We start from the raw sequence: 23926 nt of genomic DNA on the forward strand, positions 1-23926 counted from the left end.
GTGCAATGCTCATGTCTAAACTGGACAGCTACATCAACTCTTTGCAGACCAAGAAAAAGCTCAAAATGGAGGACACTATAGAATATATGACCTAGGGGATGGGTCAGTGTGCTATGATACATTATCTGCTATGTGTGGTATGGGCATTTTAATCACTAACAAGCATCAGATTGAGGTTGCCTGACAACACTGGCACAACTTTTTTCTTTAATAATATGAAGAAACTCATGAGTTTTCATCCCTCCTGAATTTAATGGATGTTGGTAAAGATGTCTACACGTATATAGCCACCTGTAACTTTCCAAATGTCCAGTCATAACTTTCTATCCACACTCGAATGAGCAACCACAAATAACACATTGGTTGATGAAGACATATAAATTTAGGAAGAGGTAATTGAAAAGAAGTAGAACTGGAAGATAGCAAAAAGAGACAAATACATGGTCAGTAGGATCATAATACATGTGTACACACATGACTGTGAAAACTGGTAAAAATTAAAACTTCTTAGAGAAAATAAAAATATATTTGCTAGTATTTCTTATATAAAACCGTATATGTACATGATGCTTTATCCAAGGAAAATCTCTTGTTTTCCAAAACAGTAAACATTTTCTAGACAGGCTGATTAAAACATTCCTTGTGACAGAAAGAATTTTGATTAAATATATCACAGAAAGACTTTATTCATCTATAATAAAATTGTGCTCTATATCTGAAAAAGACTACATACAAAATCATTATCAAACAGAACTTTAATGTAATTTTTAAAAACACATAAAATAAGTATGAATGGACAGAAAGCATTATGAATAATGTTATAAGTATAAACATACAGAAAAGTATGTCTTAGGATCCCATGAGGGCAGGCATTTAATAAACCCTGAAGGGACTAAGAATCACTCTCACAAATTCATGATGTCTCAGGGAAAATCTTTAAATTCTGGATACAGTGAAGAAAAAATTTTGGTTCCTTCATTTATATTTTACTCATTAACCATGATGAGCACAGGACTTGAGAAGCAGAGGTAATGTTCTCAGCACACACTGACAAAGCTGTTCTCTTGCTCTCCCTTAGATGCAAAAGGAAGAGATGGAAACAGCAAACAATCTTGAATAAGACTGATGGACACTATACCATAGAGAAGAGGAGACCTATATCTTCAGAGAATTTCCAGAACTGACATATTGTGAGATTCATAGGGCCCACTTTTATATTTTCAGAAGTGAGTCCATGTTATCATGTTGATTTAATTTGTAGATATTGTTGGCAGGTTAATGTTTAATAAACCATGGGGCTTTCACTTCATAGCTATTTGTTCTTGAGAGAATTGCATAAATTCTGATACTCAGATTCCTCAAATTCAAGAAATGTGACCAAAGTCAATGGTTCCAGCAGCAACTAAAACAATACAAGAGGTGCCCAGAGATCAACACTTCACTATTGATAATTATTCAAATTTCCACATTGCTTAGCATTTACTGGAGGACAAACACCCTTCTTCCTTCTTTGCCTCCTTCCTTCCTTCCATGGTTCCTTTCTTAATCCCTTCCTCCCCTCATCCATCTATCTAATACTATTTTATTTTTCTAAATACATGGTCATTTATGAACTAGTACACACAAAATGTGATGTTTAGTATGCTTTATGGTTTTATATAGACTTTTTTTAGTAGAAACATGGTGAATGGAAGTGGTGCCATACCATAGACAGTTATTCATATCAAGTATAAAACTCTTTTATTTCCATAAATGTATAATAATACAGTATAAGCAAGGACACTAAATACCTGAAAGTCAGACTGTGTCTTGCTAAGTTCCAATAATCATGAGATTTATATCTCAAAACTGTCCAGTATCTTGAGTGAATGAAGCTACAAACTTCTTCAGTGCTGATAGTCCTGGCATGACTTGTCTATAGACATCCAAGAAGTTTCAGAAACCCATCAAGAAGGATATGAATGGAATAGGAAAAAAAATCCCTTCTCCTACATACCAGAAATCAAGATAAGTAAAGTTGAGATATTTGGGAAATGAAGCAGAGCAACACTTCAAGAATGAGAGAAATGATTAAAAGTTTGAACAGTGTATATTTCACAGTCACGGAGAGGAATTTGCTTGGCTTCAAACACAGGAAATAATTTTTTGGCACATAATAATGTTAGATTAGTAATAAAGTATACTTGTGGAACTTAATATTGATGCAGTGTCAAATACGGTTTTAATTTATTAATGTCTATTTTAAATGGCAGGTTGTGTTAAATATATTTTAAAGTATTTACAATGATAACTATTCTGCTCTTATATATGATACTTTTAGTTTTGTGTACACAATTAACAAAGAATGTTTTTTTGTTTTGTTTTGTTTTGTTTTGTTCTTTTGTAGATACAATGGTACTGTAATTAGTTTTCTTGACAAAAATGAAGAGTAGGCTTTGTGGATGGTAGAGATGATGAGAAACCTTCCCAACATCACTGCTCAGGACACGGCTCAGCGACCATACTTCTTGCTCTGAGGGTTCCTGAGCAAGATTAAGAATAGATACAGAATTTTCAAATACACGGCTGTTAGAGAAAAGATGGTCATGGAATATTTCAAGATAAGTACAAAGAAAATTAGTTAAACAATACATGAGAATATAGATCTGATATCAGAGAGCCATGGATATGATAATGGGTTGAGTCAATGTTATGGCCCTTTGTAGAAATATCATAGGGAAAGGTGTGTGATGCTGTTATGTTAGCCCATTACTTCCACTTTTGCTAATGTGGTAGATGGCTTGTAAAATGCATATCCTTCATCACAATATTAAAGAAAGCTGTTTTTGTGGACTTTTGTTGATCGTTAATTTTAAATAATTTTATAATTGCAAGGGAGTTTTACAAATGAAGTATATCATATTTACTGTTTCCTTTTAGATAATATATTATGCTTTTAATTTATAAAAATTGACACTCATTTTGCCTGCTTTTATTACTTAACTATTAAAATGCTTTATCTTTTATATTTTAATGTTTTATTTATACTAGCAAGGGGTAGTGACTCGTTATTGTTTTCATGTTAAATATCTCATGAGTGTTCTATAGTATTTTTATAGCATCACATTTTTGATAATATAGTATTTTATTGTAAAATTCCCTACTATCATTTTATTTTTTAGAGTAAAATTTGAGATATAAAATACCATTTCAGAATTAAAAATAGGTTTCTGGAATAATTTCCAATGTTTTCTAAGTGTATTAATGACTGAATCCATTTCACTGTAATTGGAATACTTTATCATGTGATCATGGGAAAAACATTTTTCTTTTGAATTATTCAGTATGTCATCCCAGTGTGGACAGGTAGGTACTGCTTAGTACAATGTATCAATAGTCACTAGTTATTTTTGACTTATATTTTTTAAAAATATACTTAAAACAATGAATTTGTTATTTGTGATCCTATGATCCCAAAGATTGCAACTGGAGGTTCAGTAGCTCAAGTCAAGTAAGCTTGACTGACGTTGTGTCCATCTTGGTTGCAACAAACCTTGTCAACCTCCATTTATATTCATGGACCATAAGCTTGAGATCTTGTAGTTTGTCCAATCATGTGACTATTTATATACAAAACTGTCTTGTTAACTACTTTTAAAATATTTTATCCACTGTTTGAGAATTGCATATTTATAATATATTTTGTTAATATCCATTCATTTGCCATTTCTCCTAGGTCCTCCCATAGTTGAATAAAACAACTTTTAAATTTCTAATTACATTGTATTTCTTCTCATTTTGTATTTACAGAAATAACTATAACAGAAAGTTTCAAATGCAGATGGTCAGTTTCAGCTGACAGTGCTACATTATTTCACTAAGAGTTTATTTGACAAGAATATGAAATTATCAAATATGATCAAACTGCAATACAAAGATATATTAGTTTTAACCAAAGAAGAGATTTTTATGTATATTTAGCTCAATTTTCAATTATTAGTCTTTTATATTATGCCTAATTCACATATGACAATGGAATAAGATGCAGTACCTTTGTAGACAGAGGAAGATGGTACAAAGACCACATCTACTCTGGAATTCTGATTGCTTAAAAAAAACTTATTCTTTGCCTTGTTGATTCTCAGGAGAGGTCATGGATGGTGGGCATAGAGGCTCTTAAAATCCAAGTTTAATATCTTGTTCTTTGAACTTAAAATTTTAGTTAAAAGTTTTACACTTGTCTCAAATTTTTAACTAGAAAGCTGAGCCCTGCCCAGTTTTATTTTTCTATTCCACTTAGCCATTATGACAGCATCATTATTTTTATAACCTCTGGTCACATTATACATTAATTAATAAAAGTGAATTTTCAGAATTATTAGGTTCAAGTTCATTGTAGTTTTTGTTGTATAGAATGGTATATGTTTTGAAGAACAGATTAATTGATTTGAATTACAATATACTTCATGTTTTGAGACAAAACTTGTCAGAATTTTCAATGTACATTTTATCTTTTCTCTTTTCTTCTATTGGTAGATGGAGCTTCAATTCATCATGGTAGATGACTAATCCCTACCTTGTTCAATGCAGATGGCAGATATGATTAATAAATTGTAGACTTCAGTTTATTATTAAGGTACATCTTCCAACTGACTTTGAACATTCTACTACAAGAAAACTTTTGAGATTGATAAAAGCTGAAAAGTCAAATATGGGCTTCTCTAACACATATAGTTTTTGTTTCAAGTATTAAAGTTTTGGCTATTTTCAATTGCTCAGTTATTTCTACCGCATTACTATGTGAGACCTGAGCATAATTTTCAAAATACAATTCCACTCTTCTGTTCAGAATGGTAATGAAATGAATCAAGATAATTTTATATAAAGATCACCACATTGGTGCTAACATACTAAATTTGAGATACATTTTTTTTATAATTGCAGTTTCATGAATACACTTTGCTTTCAAAAACCTCTGGAGAATCATGCATAACCAGAGCTTTGTCAATGAGTTCATACTCCTGGGGCTTTCACAGAACCCCCAAATTGAGAAAATATCATTTGTCATATTTTTATTGGTCTATCTTGTGACTCTTGTGGGAAACATGATTATTGTGATGACCATTGTCTACAGTCCAACCCTGCTGGCATCCCCTATGTACTTCTTCTTGGCATTCCTATCCTTCCTGGATGCATGTGTTTCTTCTGTTGTCACACCAAAGATGATTGCAGATTTGGTTTATGAGAGGAAGGCCATCTCCTTTGAATGCTGCATGACACAGGTCTTTGCTGTGCACTTTCTTACTGCAGTGGAGGTGATCATTCTGGCAGCCATGGCCTATGACCGCTATGTGGCCATTTGCAAACCTTTACATTACTCTTTCATCATGAACAGGAGGCTCTGTGGCACTCTGGTGGGTGTGGCCTGGGCTGGAGGATTCTTGCATTCTATCATACAAATGGGCTTCACTTTGCAATTGCCTTTCTGTGGACCCAATGTCATTGATCACTTCATATGTGACTTGTTCCCATTGCTGAAGCTTGCCTGCACTGACACACACATTTTTGTCATTTTGGTGTTTGCCAACAGTGGGTCTATCTGCATCATTATATTCTCTTTTTTGCTTGTTTCTTACATTGTCATTTTGTACTCTCTGAGAGGTCACAGCTCTGAAGGGCGTCGCAAGGCTCTGTCCACCTGTGGATCTCATGTTACTGTTGTAGTTTTTTTCTTTGTTCCTTGTTTATTAATATATGCACGACCTACATCTGCATTCCCTTTTGAGAAAAATGTGTTTGTGTTTACAGATGTCCTTACACCATTGCTTAATCCTATGGTATATACTTTCAGGAATAAGGAAATGATAACTGCCATCAGGAAAATGTGGAGGAGGCTGGTAGTGGTTTCTGATAAATATTAAAACTTTGTCCTTAGAAGACTGAAGGGACGGCTCAGTGAAGAAAAGTCCTTGCAGTGTAATAATGAGGATCCTTGTTTGGATCTTTCACACTCATTTCTAAAGCCAGGTGTGCTGGGTCACCCTTAAACTACTGTTCCTGAATCAGTACCAAACAGGTCCCAAGAACAAACTTAACAACTAATCTCTGCATAACATATCCAGCTCAAGACTCAGTTACAGACCTTTTCTCAATAAATTTTGTTAGAGTGGGATATGCCTGCCCAGGCATATCCATGTTATCAAAACTTTCTTCATGTTCACACCTATGAGATACATGTAACCAACCCCCTCCACACACACACAAGCACACAATTAAATATACACAAAATATCAAATAATTAGTAACTTACTGTACAGTGAAAAAAAGAACATCCATATTTACTTCTATGAGCCCTTCATGATTACTGTTACATGAAAATCCAGGTCACTATGCTATGGAAAATTCAGTAAAACTGTAAGTGAGGAATCCATTTGTGACATCACACTTTAACTATGAATTGAAATCTCATACTGTCATATAAAAGTTAGCATATATACAGTTACAAATGCCCATTCAGAAAGGATGTTATAAAACTTCACATTGAATTTCATAGTTTCTGAATTGAATATATTTTATCCATCAATAAAAATAAAAATTTAGTGACAGTTGTAGCTCAAAACAAACAACAATTAGCACTACATCCTCTTTCAAAACAGTTGAGTTTTATATATTTCAGGTCTAGTTAATTTTGGATGCAATATTTTGGTTTTTTACACAAACATTTTTAAGCAGTGAAGATTAAAAAATAATTAAAAAAATTAAAGTCAGTTGGTGTATAGTCTCATAAATCTCAGGAAATATTTAAAGTGATTTATCTATTAAAATACATATTATAACTTGGTCTTGATTTTGGGAGGACAGGCATGTTGAAAGTATTCCAGAGGAATATAGGTTTCTTAGTGATATTGAGTTTACATAAACTAGAAATACACACAGAGAGAAACATAACTAGAAAACTCATATTTTCAAATGTTATATGTGAAGATAGATTTTATTTTCACACAGGGTGTCACTATAAATTCCTCTCTGGCTGTGTAGACTCATCTGGCTTCAAACCCTTTTGCCTAACTCTGCTTTTGGAGGGATTACATTTCTGTGCACACACATGCCTTAGGAGATGAAATTTTAAATCAGTAGGATTATGAAATGTTAGATCTGTTCGAGGAGGATTAACTGCCACACCAAACACTATTGCATATAATCCTTGGTTTGTAAGTGGCTCTGCATTTTTTAATTCTTTGTTTTAAGTTTTAAAATTTTCAGTAATTTAAAAACTGTTTAAAACTATTTCTTATACTCTCTGCCACAATGCATTTTCACACATTCTTAGTTTGTTATTCTGTACTGCTTCTAATAGAAACAGATAATGGATAGTTAAGCAAAGCAGATAGAAAGTACCAAGAATGGTTTAAAATGACTAATGTTAGCTTCTGATTGCTGACCATTACCTAGTACATATTGCCTGATATGAGATATAATTCATGTCATGTGATTATTTTGTTGAAGCACATGTATAAAATTTACATTTAAAGAAAATAAACCGTGAGTCTTGAATTAATTCATTGTAAAAGTAGTGTTTCTGAGAGCTAATATTTGTAGGTTTTCTTGCTGTTTTTTATTAATCACTTAAGTTCTGCACATCCTGTAGTGTGTTAATAAAACAAGAGTCCATGAAGCAGTGCTTTAAACCATTTAATGGTTTCTCAGACCTGGCTGTAGAAAAGCTGCTTGTGCCTGCTTTGCCTTTCCTTCCCTTCCCGTTCTTTCCCTGCCCTCTAAGAGCATGTCTTGGCTGGGCTGCTGCCCTTGGAGTCCAGGCCATTTTCTGGGCCAGGTGTAGTGAAGCACATTGGGTGCAGGGACAGCATATAACCTGCAGCCCTGCTGCCCTTGGCTTCCTCTGGCCTCACATGGCTACCTGGCAAAGCAGGCACTATGTTAGGGAAAGCTGTTAGCAGGAAGCAGAAAGTGCTTGCTTTCTGAAGTGATGCTCAGGGCCCTCAGTTTGTCTGGGATCATTGCACAAAAGAAAAATACTCCCGCCAGTGAAGAGATCCCTAGTGTACTACCTGAATAACCAGAAAGTCAGGCTGCAGAATAAAACCAACTACTTTCCGATATTACATGGTTTTGCTGCACAACTTCCTGATCCCCTCCAGGAGAGATAATTTCACCTTCTGACCCTTAATAAAGTGTTTACCTCACAGTGGTTGAATCATAGGCAAGTGGTGTGTGGCACAAAATGCAATATGTTCTTTGTAGTGGATGTTCAGAGTCATATCACCAAGCTTCCTGTTCTAAAAGACCAGAAACCTGGAATTGTGACTCAGCAGTGCTATAGTATCCATGTCATTGAGTTGAATCCTTATAGAACACTCCTAGCCACAGGACAAGACAACCCAGTCTCTCCATCTATCTGATGCATACATTATATCAAATGTGTCTAGTTGATGATGGACACAAGGATTGGATCTTTTCCATTGCATGTATCAATGATACTAATGACAGTATCTGGCCCAGAGAATGGTTCTAAGTGATGTAAGACATAATGTATCACCTTTACTGTTATGATAAAGCTGGATGGGAACCTTAGGTGCGGGAACATGTCGGATTCCATCTCAGGCCAGGGTGACTGAGGTGGGGAACAAACCCGCCAGGTAGATAGACCTTAAGCGAGAAGTTTTATTAGTAAGGAGAGGGAGGGGGAAGGAAAGAGAAAAGAAGTAGAGACACGCAGATAGAACAGAAGAAAAGAAGAAGACAGAAAAAGTACTGTCTGTCCCAGGAGAAACCTGGGGAAGATAGCAGGAAAGAAAAGATCAGGGGTGGGGTGAAGGGTGGGGGGAGAAGAAGAGAGCCTAAATGGGTGGTATCTGTCTTTTAAAGAGATCTTTTGCATCTGCATATGGACTACTAATTATTGAATCCTTACAATTATGCTCATATCACTCACAGGGCATTAAAGGATATCCTCAAGGAGGTTACCAACCCTCAAGTGAGGATACAAAGAGTAGGGAGTAGTATTGCTGGATGGCTACTTTCATCTCCGGAAGGCTGAAAATATGTTGTCTAAACTCTTTTTCACCAAACTGCCTTATCAAGAGAATGTGGTCCATGGTAGTGAATGGTCAGTGGACTCTCCAAGATATAATCCCACTGCCATGCTCCCTGGAGCTGACTTTCTTGGATCCATAGTAGCTGCAGTAAAAACTCAATCAAGTCAGCTCCAGGGCGCATGGCAGCTTCATCCCATCTTTGAGATTCTATTAACACAGTATCACTATGGACACAGGGCAGGGCTCCCTGCTCTTCTATGACATTTGAGCAGACTGATTTCAGGAGGAGAGGCTCTCAGCTTGTTATAGGTCCAAGTCCAAACTCAAAGGGGAGAATCTGAAACTAATTCCTGTCAAGGACTGACTAAATCAAATGAAACTTGGAGGAATTACTTTGGGACATTGATTTCTTCCCCAATGATGTTTACATACACTATCACATCAACTGTGACAATCAGAAGGAAGCTGTTGTGGCAGGAGGTTCCCTCCCTTGTAGGCTCCATGGAATCTATACTAGACTGTGGAGTTAATGACAACTTTCTCCCAAAGTACAAGTTTTCACTAAGTTCCATCTTCAGTCTCCTTGTTTGGTCTTTTTCCTTTAAGTGACACACACTGTCCTTTCTCTGTCTTCTTTATACTGAAAAGAACTGAAAGGGTCATTTTGACCTTTCCTTCAGTTGGAAATGGGGCCACTTTATATCTATGTAGTAGCTTTCAGACTCTCTGTAACAGTCTGGGAGACTCTTTTGTGTGTGCATGGGGGGAGAGTACTTGTGTGCTTGACTACTGTGTCACTGATACTAGCTAGAGTGAAGATTATCTGTATTAAAGAAACTTTACTTAGAGTCCACCTTTGGGACTAGGCTGTATCTTTTCTTTTTTCTTTTCTTTTCTTTTTTTTTTTTTTTTTTGACTAATATTGTCAAAATACCAGAAGAACTGTTGAGTTAAGAGTAGCAGGCTTGGTAAAGGAAGGGAGGCTCCATGCTAGGAATCCAAGTGACCCTCCTCTACCTGTCCTTCCCACCTGTGTATCCCCAAGTAAGAATGTCCCTTCATGTCCTCTCCCTAGTCTCCTTCTGCCTTTGTTCTGAGTCTGGTCTAGCCAAGAGCAGGGAGTCTCAAGCTCCACATGGTTGCCATTCATAGTCTCCTAGGACTTATAGGACAAACTGTTCCATTCTTCATGCTTTGCTAGTGTGATTTGTATTGAATGCTTTGTGTGTGTGATATCTGTTTTCTCAGTGCAAGTCTCTATCCTGCTCTGTAGGATGTGGTAGTAACAGGGTGGCTCTGACAATATCACTGCTTGTGACAGTATAGATGTAATTCAGAGATTGTTTATTCATTTTTTGAACACACTAAGTGGAAAGAAACCTTTCTCTACTCCAGTCTTCCTCTGAAACATGCAGTGTGGCTCTAGCACCCAGTCCTGAGAAGTGGAAGCATTGTCCTGAGACCAGTTTCTCAGTTTTCTCAGTTGCTCCCAGTTCTTTCTTCTGTGTGTATGTGTGTGTGTGTGTGTGTGTGTGTGTGTGTGTGTGTGTGTGTATAAAATGGCGGGGACTGCTGGGGAAGGGAAGTGACAGGCCTACTTGATAGTATATGCATATGCCACAGGTATTAAAACATCCTATAATTTAGAAAAATAGGTGTTTTGAATAGGAAATTTGGATGTTATGGATCTTTGGCCTAATTTTTCTATTATTAAAGTACAGGCTATAGGCTTCTTAGTTCTCACAGAAGTTCTGTCATTTTAAACTGACTAGTATATTAAAAACAAACAAACAAAAAACAAAAGCAAATATCTTGAGTATGCTTTGTGCCATGGCCAGACTGTATCCTGTGATGTGCTGGAGATTTTCTGCTTTGAAAAATGTAGCATCAGAGAGGCTTCATCCACTAACATATGAAAACAGATGAAAACCCACAGCCAAACTTTAGACAGAGCTTAAGAGGGAAGAAAAGGATTTTTAGGAGCCAGAGGGGTCAAAGGCACCAAAAGAAAACTCATAGAATCAACTAACCTGGGCCCATAGGGGCTCACAGAAACAGAACCAATAACCAGGGAGCCTGCATGGGACTGACCTAGGACCTCTGTATATCTTATAGTTGTATAGCTTGATCCTCTTGTGGGTCTCCTAACAGTGGGAGTAGGGACTGTCTCTTACTCTTTTTATGGTTTTTGGGGCCCTATTCAGTCTTAATACATGGGGAGGTGCTTAGTCTTACTACAACTTGATATGACATGTATTATTGAAATTCACGGCAGACCTGACCTTTCTTAAACAGAAATGGAAAAAGTGTAGAAGGGAAGGAACATAGGATGGCTGTGGTGAGGGACTGGTAGTAGAGAAGGGGAGGAAATTTTACCTGCAATGTAAAATAAATAAATAGAACTTTTAAAATGTACCATTTGACTTTTTGCCAAGGAAAAATAAATATCATCCTCATCCAAAAACAAAGAAAACAAAGCAGCAAATGAAAAACCCAAAACAAAACAACAGCAAAAACTATGTAATGTACCAAATTGTTTAGTATGTTCCCTGAGGTGGGTCTAACTAAGTTTTCCCTCAAGATGTGGATGCAGTGCTCTTTGCCTTCATATTAAAATTGCTTTAATATCATCTTTTACTCTCTGGAATCAATATTTTCTGTTTTAAAATTAAACCTCAAGTCTTAATTGTAATAGGTAGTTTTGTGTGTCAACTTGACATAAGTTAGAGTCATCAGAGAGGGAGGAGGCTTAGTAAAAAAAATGCCACCATGAGATGCTGTTGTAAGAAGATTTCTGAATTAGTGATTTGGGAGGGCCCATGATTGGTGGTGTCATCCCTGGACTGGTGGTCCTGGGTTCTATAAGAAAGCTGGCTGAACAAGTCATGAGAAACAAGAAATAAGCAGCTCCCCCCATGGCTTCTATATCAGTTCCTGCCTCCAACATTCTGCCCTATTTGAGTGATGAACAGCAATGTTGATATGTAAGGCAAATAAACCCTTTCTTTCCCAATTTTCATTTTGTCCATGCTGTTTCATCACAGCAACAGAATCCCTAACTAGATACCGGTGTACTGACTTTAGTCACCAGTTCCAGTCACCAGAATGTTAGATACTTGAAACTGGTCCAAGTACCAGGCTAACATGGTCCATAGAATGAGGACTTTCCCATAAATCAAGAGAGCTATGGATTTTTGAGGATAAGGTATTAAAAGGGAAGAAAGTTTTTAGCCATTTCCACTAAATTCAAGACTAAGACAAGTTTCTACTCTCTATTCCTATTCAATATAGTAAGGTAACTAAAGTAACTGATGGTCAGTGTGGACAGTTAACTGGACAGAACCTAAAACCATCACATTTCTCAGCCTCCAGATACACATGAAGAAATTTTTTATTAGGTTTAACCTCTGGGCATGCCTGTAAAGATTTATGTCTATTAGATTTATCTCGATTTGTTAACATGGAAGACTATCCTGAAAAGAGGATAGCACTGTTCTCGAGCTTGACTCTTAGACAAACATGGATATTCATCACTCTGATTGTTAATTTGGGGTGCAATGTTACCAGCTACTCAAGCTCCTGTTGTCATGCCCCCCAACTATGATAGACTTCATTAAACTTCGAGCCACATGAAGTGCTTCCTTAATTAGATTACAATTGTATGGATTACTAGTGTGGCAGTAGGGGAAAAAAGCATCAGATACATAAAATTGGTTCAAGAAGTTTGGTTCTTAGCTTGATGAACACAACCATGTGTTGTTTATTTTTAGGTTTTTGGAATTGATTTTGGGGTGGATTTGGAAGACTGTGACATTACTCAAAATATCCCTAGTATGTAGAAGGACTTTATCAAGACCTATAGTAGGAACCATTTTTATGATATATTTTTCCAGGCTCTGGCTTCATATTTATAATTGTAGTAGTCAGTAGGTGTAACTCAGAGTTAAGATAGGTCTTCTCACTTCAAATGATTTAATCAAGGAAAATCCCATCTAGATATTCCCAGCTGCTAATGTTTTAATTAACTCCAGATGTAGTCAACCTGATAATGAAGAATAGCCACCACAGCCATGTTCTGAGAAGAATAACGAAATAGTAATATTTAAATATTCAAACATTCTGGACTAATTCATTAGGTGGAGAAACTTTCAAGACAGGAGCACATTTCAGTAGATACATTAATGGATACATTAAAATGTTTACATTTATGTATATTATTTATATTATTATATGTATGAATGTGTTTCCTGCTTGTATACATGCATGTTATGTGTGTGCATTAGTCACTGAGATTAGAAGACAAAGTTAAATAACTTGGCAATGGAGTTACAAATGGCTGTGTGATGGTTTTTTTTTTTTCTTTTGATTATCAACTTGACTGTGACTGTATCCAGAATTAAGTAATTCCCAAGTGGCTAGGTACATGTGTGAGTGACTTTTTTCTTAATTAAATCACTTCAAGTGGGAAGACCCAGCATTAATGCAGGTCTTTTGAGGTGGGAAGGTCCAAATTTAATATGGGTAGCAGCCTATGTAAAGGACGGCAAAGAAGGAGGTTCTAGTTCTTTGGCTCTCTGCCACATTCATTTCTCCACCAGCATTAGATTCATCCCTTTGCTACTCCAGCTTATACTGAAGACTGAGACATCCAGCCTCTTGTATTGAACCACTAATGGATTCTTGGACTTTCTTTTGGCAGAGAGCGGTTGTTGGATTATCTGGAGCACAATCTTTAGGCAACTCTGATAAAGAGAATAAAGGAATAATAATCAGCTATCAGTTCTGTTCCACTAGAGAACCCTGACTAATAAAATTGTGATATACGAAATAGAAGCTGAGGACTAGATCCTAGTCAACCACAAAAGCAGTGAGTTCTCTCCACCACTGAGCCATCTCTCCAGCCTTATGGATTTATTTTATAGAATTTATATATTCATGTCTACATTAAAACAGAGATACAAAATACCTCAGAGAGGGGGGGATTAAGATACAACAGATTTGAGGTTTTCTAGGAGGAAAAAACTCTGGAAACAAAATTTTCATCAAGGTGCATGTTAGCAAAAGACTATAGAACTGTTAAAGAGAAACATCTGTGTCTAAACTGGAGTAATAGAATACCTGTCCTAAGTGTAAGATTTTACCTTTCAGATGTATACACAGCTGTGGTCCTAGGATGACAGGCCATATCTCAAGCTTCAGAAAACCTAGGCCACATTGTCAATTTGATACTGGCTTTCTGAGCATAAAAGATATAAGACATCTGGGGTTATGGAGTCTTGTTCCATAGTTTTTGGGAGATGCTGAGGCTACACAATGTATGCATGTGCCATGGTCACTGATAGAGACTCTGTAGAGCCACTGTTTGAAGCTGTGAAGGTAAAGCTGATGATTCAGTGGAAATGCCAGGGTTCTGGAAAATATCAACAAGATGAGATACCCAGTGAGGAAATTTATATACTGGAAGTGGAGCCCACTGAGGACCGAGGCCATTTGTTCTTTTGGCAGCAGAGATGGATGGTATGGTTCACTTTTTCTGTTTTAGCTCTCTGATGATCCAGCACATGCCAAAAAACATGCATCTGAAAGATTTTCTATTTGCCTCGTTCAGTTTGGGCCTTACTTCAGTCTTCTTATTCCTAGCTATCACCTTATTCCTCCATTTTTAAATGACAATGTTAATATGGTACCTTGTATTTATGAAATATATAACATCATTTTTGTTTCTTGGGAACGTTTTAGAGTTCTTTCAGTCTTCTTGCAGGACTCCTCACAGTACGAGCAGAGATTGTTCCTGACTCTTGCCTGCTTTGGGGACTCTTTCCTCCTACTAGGTTGCTTCATCCAGCTTTAACAGGAAAGGAGGTGCCTACTCTTACTGCAACTTTATATGCCATGGAGAGATGATATCCTTGAGAGTCGGCCTGCTCTTCTCTGAGTAGAAATAGAGAAGGAGTAACTAAACAGAGAAACAGAAGCACATGAGGGACCAAAATAAGAGCAGGGAGGGGAAACTATGGTCAGGATGTAATACATGCATACATACATACATACATACATATAAGTAGAAAGGAAGAAAAGTGTATAAACAAAAAGTTTCTTCAGAACATTCTTCTCTGATGGCTAATGTTTAAAATCTCTGGAGATGCCTTGCAGGCTAAACTATTGGTAAGAATAATCCTCAAAGCTGTTGTTTAGATGTCAACTTTGCATTCTAACATACTGAACCAACGTGTAAGATTTACCCACTTTGGTACTAATGACACGACTGTTTACATCAGGTGTAACTAACCACTTTTAGATTGTATCCAAAGTGTGTTCCATAGCAGTGAGCACATATTGGTGTTATAAATCTGATCAAAAGCTTTTGGGAAGATTTACTGCTACTGTTTTGATAAATGGATAAGGAATAAAACTGCCTTCTAAACATTCTTGCTTGAACATACCAATTACTGTATCTCTTAATCTTAGATAGAGAAACTCCTTTTTGTGGTAGGTAGGTGGTTTGCAGAGAATACAACTTTTGAAAGTACTAAGAAGATTAATAATGCAATACTCAGTCCTAAATGGAGCAGCTTTATATCACCACCTCCAAGACCAGGGAGTATCTTTAGCAGGAATAATGGAGGATAGGCAAGAGTGGTATGAAATGTTTTCTTCTGAATATTACTTGGTCTTTACAAAAACAAACAACCATTAGCTTATACCTGTATAAGACTGGGTCTAGATAGCAGAGGGACTTGTGAGACCCCACCTATTCTTAGAGTTGCTAATGACAGATATTTATTTGCTGGTGAGTGGGTACCAGTTTTTACAGGTGTGTAAGCATAGGTAAGTTTTGCATGTAACTTTTTCAGTAAATAATTCCAACTTGGTCTTAATTAAAGCAACTTTAATTAAAGACAGTGGGTTTAAAAAAAAAACTACACATATGTGTGGGGCTTATTAGTTGTTAGGGTGAAAAGAGTTGGCCCAATTGGGAAGGGGATAAGAGAGTTATGAGTCATAAATAATATAATAATACTATCTATAGATAAAATTGTCTAAAGTATATGAAAACAAGACATTTTTTGAGGAAATAATAATATTACCATTAGTGTACACCTCTTTATGTATTTACACATAAACTGTTCTTTATAATACAGTTCTTTCTAGTTCCCAAAATAATACACATATAACTTACATGTTCATTGAAAAATTCCTTGTAACAGAAGAAAATTTTCTTAGATTCAGCACTTAAACACCATATCCCATATATCATTAAACAGGGTTTTGGTCTTAAACATGACAATGCCATTAACAAATAGAATCCAAAGAAAACTTTTTTTAAAAGTACAACTTAACTTTGGAAATGTATGTAAGCATTATTAAACACTATAGAAAGAAGTGAAAAAGTGTACAGAACTATGTCTCAGAATCTCAAGGGGGAAGAAAATCCCCCCCTTGGGGGACTAGTAGTCAATCTCAGATTCATGACATCTTAGGGAAACCTCTTTAAATTCTAGTAGCAATAAAGGAGAAATTTTGGATTGTTTAGATCTCTGTTATACAAAGACCAGGATGAACATAGAACTTGTAAAACAGAGACAACAATCCCCAACCATTTTGCCAGTCTTGCTTTACTTTCTCTTAGATGTAGAAACTGGATGCAGGCAGAGCATTTTGGTCATCACAGAATGGGTATTCTGCAAGAGAGATTAGACGATGGTTATCAACAGATTGCTTCACACAACTGACACATGGTAAGGTACATAGGGTATAGATTTTCACCTTCATAGATTATTTTAAATTGTGATAAAGTGACATAACATTTGGATGTTATGATCAAGCAACTATGGACCTTTTGCTTCATAAATGTATTCTAAGAGAGTTTCATAAACTGTAGCACCCAGATTCCTTACCTTAGTAGAGATTTATGATTAAAGTTGTTGGAAACAAAAAATAGATAAAATGGTGCTGAAGAGATGGCTCTGCCGTTAAAGGCTAGGCTCACAACTGAAAATAGTTTAAATGGTACAGAACAAGCCTTGAGAGCAGCACTTCATGTAGAATAATGGTTCAAATGCTCAAAGTGCTCAACAGGAGTTATTAGAGTACAAAGTCCCTTCCCTTCTCTTCCCTTCCTTTCCCTTCCCTTCCTTTCCTTTCCTTTCCCTTCCCCTCTGAGGAAAATCTCCAAGCTAGTTTACAATATCAATATTTTAACATATTCTAAGGTAAAATTTACTAACATGATTCTATTTTCAGAATTAAATTGTATGACTGGTATTAAATGCTTATATTTCTATACTTATATTTTAATGCATTGACTGAAGAATTTGAAAAATATATTTTCTAAGTGTATTAAATGTAGAATTTTATTAAATTCATTTAAGTTTTATAAATGTAATTTTAAAAAAGACATTTTCTTTATGATTCAATTTTTCATCTAAATTTGAGTATTCAGACACTGTTTAAAATAACACTAACACCAATATTCTTATGTTCTTTTTTATTTATAGTTTGTGTAATATATTCAAAAAAGATTATGGATTTGTTTGGTGTGGTAGCATAAGTTTGGAATCCTGGTACTTGGAAATAAAGATGGGGGATCAAGAGTTCAAAGTCACTCTATGGTACATCACAGGTTTGAGTCTATGCTGGGCTATATCAGACCTTGTCAATCCCCCACCACAATAGTGAACCATGGACCAACATGCTTCATGTATGATACTTTGTTCTCATTCCTATTCATCATAAAGTTGTTTTTCTAACTTTAAGAACATATTAATTATTGTTTGAGAATTTCATGTATGTATACAGTATATTCTGGTCATATCTATCTCTTGTTCTCAGTCCTTCAACTAGACCCAGAAAGTGAATGATTTTTTTCTTATAATTTCTGTTTCACAATTTGTTTGGTCCAATTTCAGATTAATGCACTTAAGATACTATTAAAAGTTGTAGGATATCACACATATACTATGTTAACATTGCCATATTGCTTTACTATGCATTCTTTGGTAGGGTTTATAAATACCTGTGGATGTGTTAATTTAACTATATAACATATTTTATTTATTTTAGCTTACCTTTCAACTATATATATATATATATGATAAGTACATCCTAGTAGGTATCCTGGATCTCTGCCTCTTACAATTTTTTAACCTCCCTTATGCAATGCTCCTTGAGCCTTATGTCCATTAATTATGTTGTAGATGTATCAGGTTGTGTTGGGAACCCAACAGTCAATTGTTTTCTGCATTTTGACTAATTGCGGGTTTCTTTAGTTGCTTATGTCTGCTGTATAAATGATTGTTATTCAATTTAGACTGGAGTTTGTATTATATCAATTAGATTCTAGTCTAAAATGGCAACCTCTGTGAATATAAACTATAACTACACTGTACTCTCTCCACTGCAAATTTGGCAATTGCTTTACTTGGAAAATAATGGTGACATTTTGTTTAGCACTAATGTCCATGTTAAGTAGAACATGGAAATGAAGCTAAGATTTATTTAATTTTTAAATTAACATAGGACCTATTTTCCTTGGAATATTCTACTCAGTTTGGTTTTCTTTGTACAGAAAAATTATCTGATACATGTGTGTCTATAGGAGGGTCATGACACTACACCATTGATTATTAAAAAAATAGAACGCTGGATTTGGTAGCACATGCCTTTATTCTCAGCACTCAAGAGGCAGATCTCTATGGGTTCAAGGCCAGCCTGGTCTACAGAGTGAGTCTTAGATATCCATAGCTGCTACAAATAAAAGCCTTGTCTTTATAAACCACCAACAACAACAACAAACGAACATTAAAAAGCATAATGCAATGAAACCACCACATCTTTTGTAAAATTTATTCTTCTCTCATACAATATATCCTGACAGCAGTTCCTGTCCCTCTACTCCTCCCTGTCACCCACCCACACCCCCTCACCTCTGCCACACATACTCCATAATTTAAAGAACACTATCCAACTATAGTGTTGTAAGAAATGTGAGTTTCTTTTTGGCATTTCATGCATGAACAAATGTCCTGTGATATCCTTACTCATAGTAGTTCTTTAGATATCCTGCTTTAGTTCTGAAGGACAACTGGGGGATTATATAGTGATCCCTTTAGTCTGTTATAAGTGATGATTATATAGTGACTCTGTATGGTTCATTTAATACCACTATTTTCTTGGCTTTAGTTTGGGAACTGATAAAGAGTTCAGTTGCTAGTGAAGAAGTGAGCTAAGAATATCAAGATAAATGCAATTTTGTAGTAAATTTATGTACCTTTTTATGATAGATTTTAAGATGTACAATTATGTCTGATTATATATGTGACAATCAATAAAACTGCCTACTGCTTAGTTTTTTGTACATACTCTTGAGTCTTTTACACATATACTTTATGAATATAAATATTCATATATGTGCCAATATATTCATATATTCATGTGCATATATTCACATATAAAATTATATTTTACTTAGCTGTGAGGTGGTGGCTCATACCTTTAATGTCAGCACTTGGGAGATAGAGGCAGGCTAATTTGTGTGAGTTCAAGGTCAGCCTGGTCTACAGAGTGAATTGCAGGATAGCCAGGGCTGTTACATAGAGAAACCCTGTCTCAAAAAAAAAACCAAAAAAAAAAACCAAAAAATATATTTTGCTGATACATTTTAGTTGTGTACACAGAAAACATAAAAAAAATTTTTTTGATGCTGTGATTGTCTCTGAAAATGAATCCTAGAGCTAGAAAATTTACCTAGAGGATTCAGGGAAGCTCATTCAGTTTGTAAGGCAGCTGCATTTCCAAATGAATTAACTACATTTGATATTGTAATGAAATGCTACCATGGGTAACATTTTGACATTTTCAATTTTGTTCCTCTATAAATCCTTGAAGATTAGAAGGTAGGTTGTTTTCCAATATGTTTTGTAGTAGATTAGTATAATTTAAAACCATAAATTTTATAGAATTATATTTACTCAAATGAGGTGACATTGTATAAATGCCGAATAAGTAAGTCTCAAACTCTCATAAACAATGAATTATTTCTATTCTCCAGTTATGTGGTTTTCTACATAGGTGGTGGTATAAGTGGTGAGTTCATTCTCTTCTGATTCTCTATTATTTACTCAATTGCTTTAAAGCAAGATGCATTATTCACACATGGACAAAGTAAAGTACCTTTAAATAGAGAGAAAGCCTGTTGCACGGATAACCCTATATTCATTCTGTTATTGAGAAAATTATAAATGTTGCATTTCACTCTGTTGGTCCTCAAGAGAGGTTCAATATCTCTTAAAATTCTAACTTATACTTCGCTTATTTCTTTAAACATACAATCTATAGTTAAGGTTTTGTAGAAATGACATTAATCTCTGACACCAGTGACAAGAAGGTTGAGTTCTGAGTAGTAGCTTTTTGTGTATTGTTTCACTTAGTTGTCATAACAGCATACTTTTCATGAAGTTCTGATTATATTTTAAAATGATGAACTGAAAGTGAAATTTCAATTTTTCAATAGATATATCATGCATAGTGTGAGATAATTTCCAGAGTCCTGTCTGTTTTATGAAGAATTTTGTCATTCTTCTAAAGTTCTAGTTCACTTCATACTTTGAAAGAGAATTTGCAATGTAGCCAAGATTTTAAGTACACCCTAAAATACATTTTAGCTGTTCTTTCCTTGTTAGAAAAGTCAGTTCTGTAACCAATCACTGTATATTGTGCATCTGAGCTTCAGTTCATTAAGGAAGGCATGAGTAATAAATTTCAGTTTTTGGTTTATTAATTGGATAAGGACTTAAAATATCTTTCAATATTTCACTTTAAAAACCTATTAGAGTTTGACAATTTGAAAACAAATTATTTATATTCTATAATCCAATTAGATATATTCTTGACTCAATGTGGCCCTTTAAAGTATTCCAAAATTTGTTTCTATCTCAATTCTATGTAATAATCAAGTATGCTCATGAGCATATTTCTCATGTCTAAATGGTAATAAAGTAAATCAAGACAATTTAAATAAGGATGCATCAACTGATTTGTGGTAATAGTATAATCTTGTAAGAAACACCTTTATTTTTCCCAATTACAGATTTATATGAACAGATACTCCTTTCACTGTCTTTTTGAGAATAATGCAAAATCAGAGCTTTGTCACCGAGTTTTTACTCCTGGGGCTTTCACAGAATCCAAAGGTTCAGAAACTAGTATTTGTTATATTTTTGTTTGTCTACTTAGCAACAGTTGGGGGCAACATGATGATTGTCTTAACCATCTTCTGCAGCCCTGCACTGCTGGGCTCCCCCATGTACTTCTTCCTGGCATTCCTGTCTTTCCTGGATGCATGCACTTCCTCTGTCATCACACCAAAAATAACTGTGGACTTGCTTTATGAGAGGAGAACTATTTCCTTTGAAGGCTGCATCACACAAGTCTTTGCAGTCCACTTTTTTACTGGAGTAGAGGTGATTGTCTTGACATCCATGGCCTATGATCGCTATGTGGCTATTTGCAAGCCCTTGCACTACTCTTTCATCATGAATAGGAGGATTTGTGGAATTCTTGTGGTGGTATCCTGGGCTGGAGGATTCCTGCACTCTATCATACAAATTATCTTCATTTTGCAACTGCCCTTTTGTGGTCCCAATGTCATTGACCACTTCTTGTGTGACCTGTTCCCATTAATGAAGATTGCCTGCACAGACACTCATATTTTTGTAATTTTGGTGTTTGCAAACAGTGGGTCTTTCTGCATTATTATCTTCCTCTTGCTGCTTGTGTCATATGGTGTCATCCTGTTCTCTCTGAGAACCCATAGCTCTGATGGGAGACGCAAAGCTCTCTCCACCTGTGGGTCCCACATTACTGTTGTGGTTTTATTCTTTGTTCCATGCATAATAATATATGCAAGGCCTACATCTGCCTTCGTCTCTGAAAAAAATATGTTTTTATTTGCTACTATCCTGACACCATTGTTAAATCCTATTATTTATACTTTCAGGAATAAGGAAATGAAAAATGCCATTAGGAAAATGTGGAAGAGATTGATAGTGGTCAATGGTATATCTTAAAATATTAAATTATTACATGTGATAGATGACACAGCTGGTAAGAGTACTTTCTGTGTAAGCACTGAGAACTGAATTCAGATTCCCAGGAACATGGCAAAAGCCAGTCAGTTTATCACAAATAATCCCAATGCTGGTAAAGAGGAGACAGAGAGGTTTCGGGGATAATTAGACAGATATTTTATAAAATAATTTAAAAGTTTAGGTAGTGATGGGAGATGTCATTCTGTATATGTTTCTCATACTGGTTAATAATAAAGCACTGTTGGCCAATAGGAAAGGAAGATAGGAGGGACTAGGAGACAAGGAGGAAATAGGAAGTAGGAAGGAGGAGTCAAGATGGAGAGTCTGGAGAAAGCAGTATGCTGCCGGCTCCCCGGTAAGAGAAATACATAGGTCATCAGAAATGGGTTAATAATTAAGGCAGAGCTAGCCGATAAGAAACAAGTAACAGGGCCAACAGCATTGTATCAAATACAGAGTCTCTGTGCATTATTTGGGGCTGGTGCGGCAGCAGGACAAGACCAGCGGCGGCAGGCGGAAAAACCGTACGTTACAAGGTAGAGGCATTATTTCAAGGAAATAAGATAGTAGGGGTTATATAGGGATACTTAATTATATCCTTTCAGATCTGCATATGTTTAGGGATATGCATTTTCTTCTTTACTACTGGGCATGCATGTGAGTACACACACATACACACACACACACACACACACAGGGCAGGATTACACAGTCACATATGAGAAAGTTAAATAAATAAAAAAGGAGGCAATATTTACTATATTAAGTACTTTAATGCTTTGTTCTTTTGAAAGGGATAGCACCATTCTAAGGGGAGTAACAATGAGGGTGAAAAATGATCATATTTTCACTTGGAATTGACTACTCAGTATTGTTTTATGAAAAATAAAGTCAGTTCAACTTCAATACTCTCATAAATATAAAGCAATCACAGAGATTTAACTGTGTACAATGTGAAACTATTCCTTGTATGGTGACGTCTCTGTAAAGAATTGTGAGACATCAGAACATATACACAACCAATATGAAATAACCACCAGACAATTCTTGTTATACTTTGATTTTATTTAAATTAAATCCATCATTGTTTATTAAAGAATCCAAGTTATTTATTGACATTGCAGATGAATTGTGACTAGCTTAGCTGGCCTATGGTTGAATTTCTGTTGGGTCATGTGACTACCTCATTAAATCACATGAGAGAGCAGATTATATAGTAAAATATCCATGCACATCTCTTATTCTAGTACAGTCTAAAGCAGATCTTAGGAATCACTTTGGTAGCAACACCAGACTTAGAAGGCTGATATGGTGAGCACACTTCTCTCATTTTATATGGAAGTAATATTTCCCAATGAAAACAGGTTTTGAAAGAATCTTCAATATTTTAATTTTTGTCAATTTTAATGTTCCTTGCCATAAATATATTTATTTATTTATTTTACATATCAGCCACAGATTGTCCTTATTCCTCTCCTCCCAGTATCTTCACACTCCTGTCCTGTTCCAAAACCCCTAATCCATTCCTCATTTCCATGTCCAGAACTCTCTGGGAAGGAGAAATTGATTTTTTTTTATAATATCAAAATAGTGAAATTTATTCAAGACACTGAATATGATCTGTTTGTTCTCTCTTGAAACAAATGAGCTACAACACACAAGGTGATTCTTTTTTTCTTCTAGAAGAGAGTAAGGGGTGACTGGGAATAGTGTTCGACTCAGTGGTTAGCTGTTGGTGACTGCTTCTAGTTCCAGCAGCTACTGGATGAGTGCTCTAGGATGGCATACAAGATAGTAATAAAT

At 35.6% G+C, this 23926-nt stretch overlaps 2 protein-coding genes and 1 pseudogene across 2 annotated transcripts; all 3 read left to right on the forward strand.

Moving 5' to 3' along the window:
• The first annotated feature begins 4964 nt into the window (after window positions 1-4964).
• On the forward strand, window positions 4965-5900 carry LOC127221977 (olfactory receptor 4C15). Its single transcript, XM_051183907.1, has one exon. It carries the CDS (start codon window positions 4965-4967, stop codon window positions 5898-5900), a length of 936 nt encoding a protein of 311 aa, XP_051039864.1.
• A 2014-nt stretch (window positions 5901-7914) lies between these two features.
• LOC127221826 (DDB1- and CUL4-associated factor 12-like) lies at window positions 7915-9565 on the forward strand (annotated as a pseudogene).
• Window positions 9566-21151: 11586 nt separating this feature from the next.
• LOC127221978 (olfactory receptor 4C15) lies at window positions 21152-22102 on the forward strand. Its single transcript, XM_051183908.1, has one exon. The coding sequence runs from the start codon at window positions 21167-21169 to the stop codon at window positions 22100-22102; it is 936 nt and encodes a 311-aa protein (XP_051039865.1). The 5' UTR covers window positions 21152-21166.
• Window positions 22103-23926: the final 1824 nt, after the last annotated feature.

The sequence above is a fragment of the Phodopus roborovskii genome, unplaced genomic scaffold (genome assembly GCF_943737965.1).
Source record: "Phodopus roborovskii unplaced genomic scaffold, PHOROB, whole genome shotgun sequence".
In the NCBI taxonomy this organism is placed as follows: domain Eukaryota; kingdom Metazoa; phylum Chordata; class Mammalia; order Rodentia; family Cricetidae; genus Phodopus; species Phodopus roborovskii.

Excerpts from the sequence above, each read along its gene's own strand:
- LOC127221977 (XM_051183907.1), top strand. The coding sequence starts at position 4,965 with ATGCATAACCAGAGCTTTGTCAATGAGTTCATACTCCTGGGGCTTTCA.
- LOC127221978 (XM_051183908.1), top strand. The coding sequence starts at position 21,167 with ATGCAAAATCAGAGCTTTGTCACCGAGTTTTTACTCCTGGGGCTTTCA.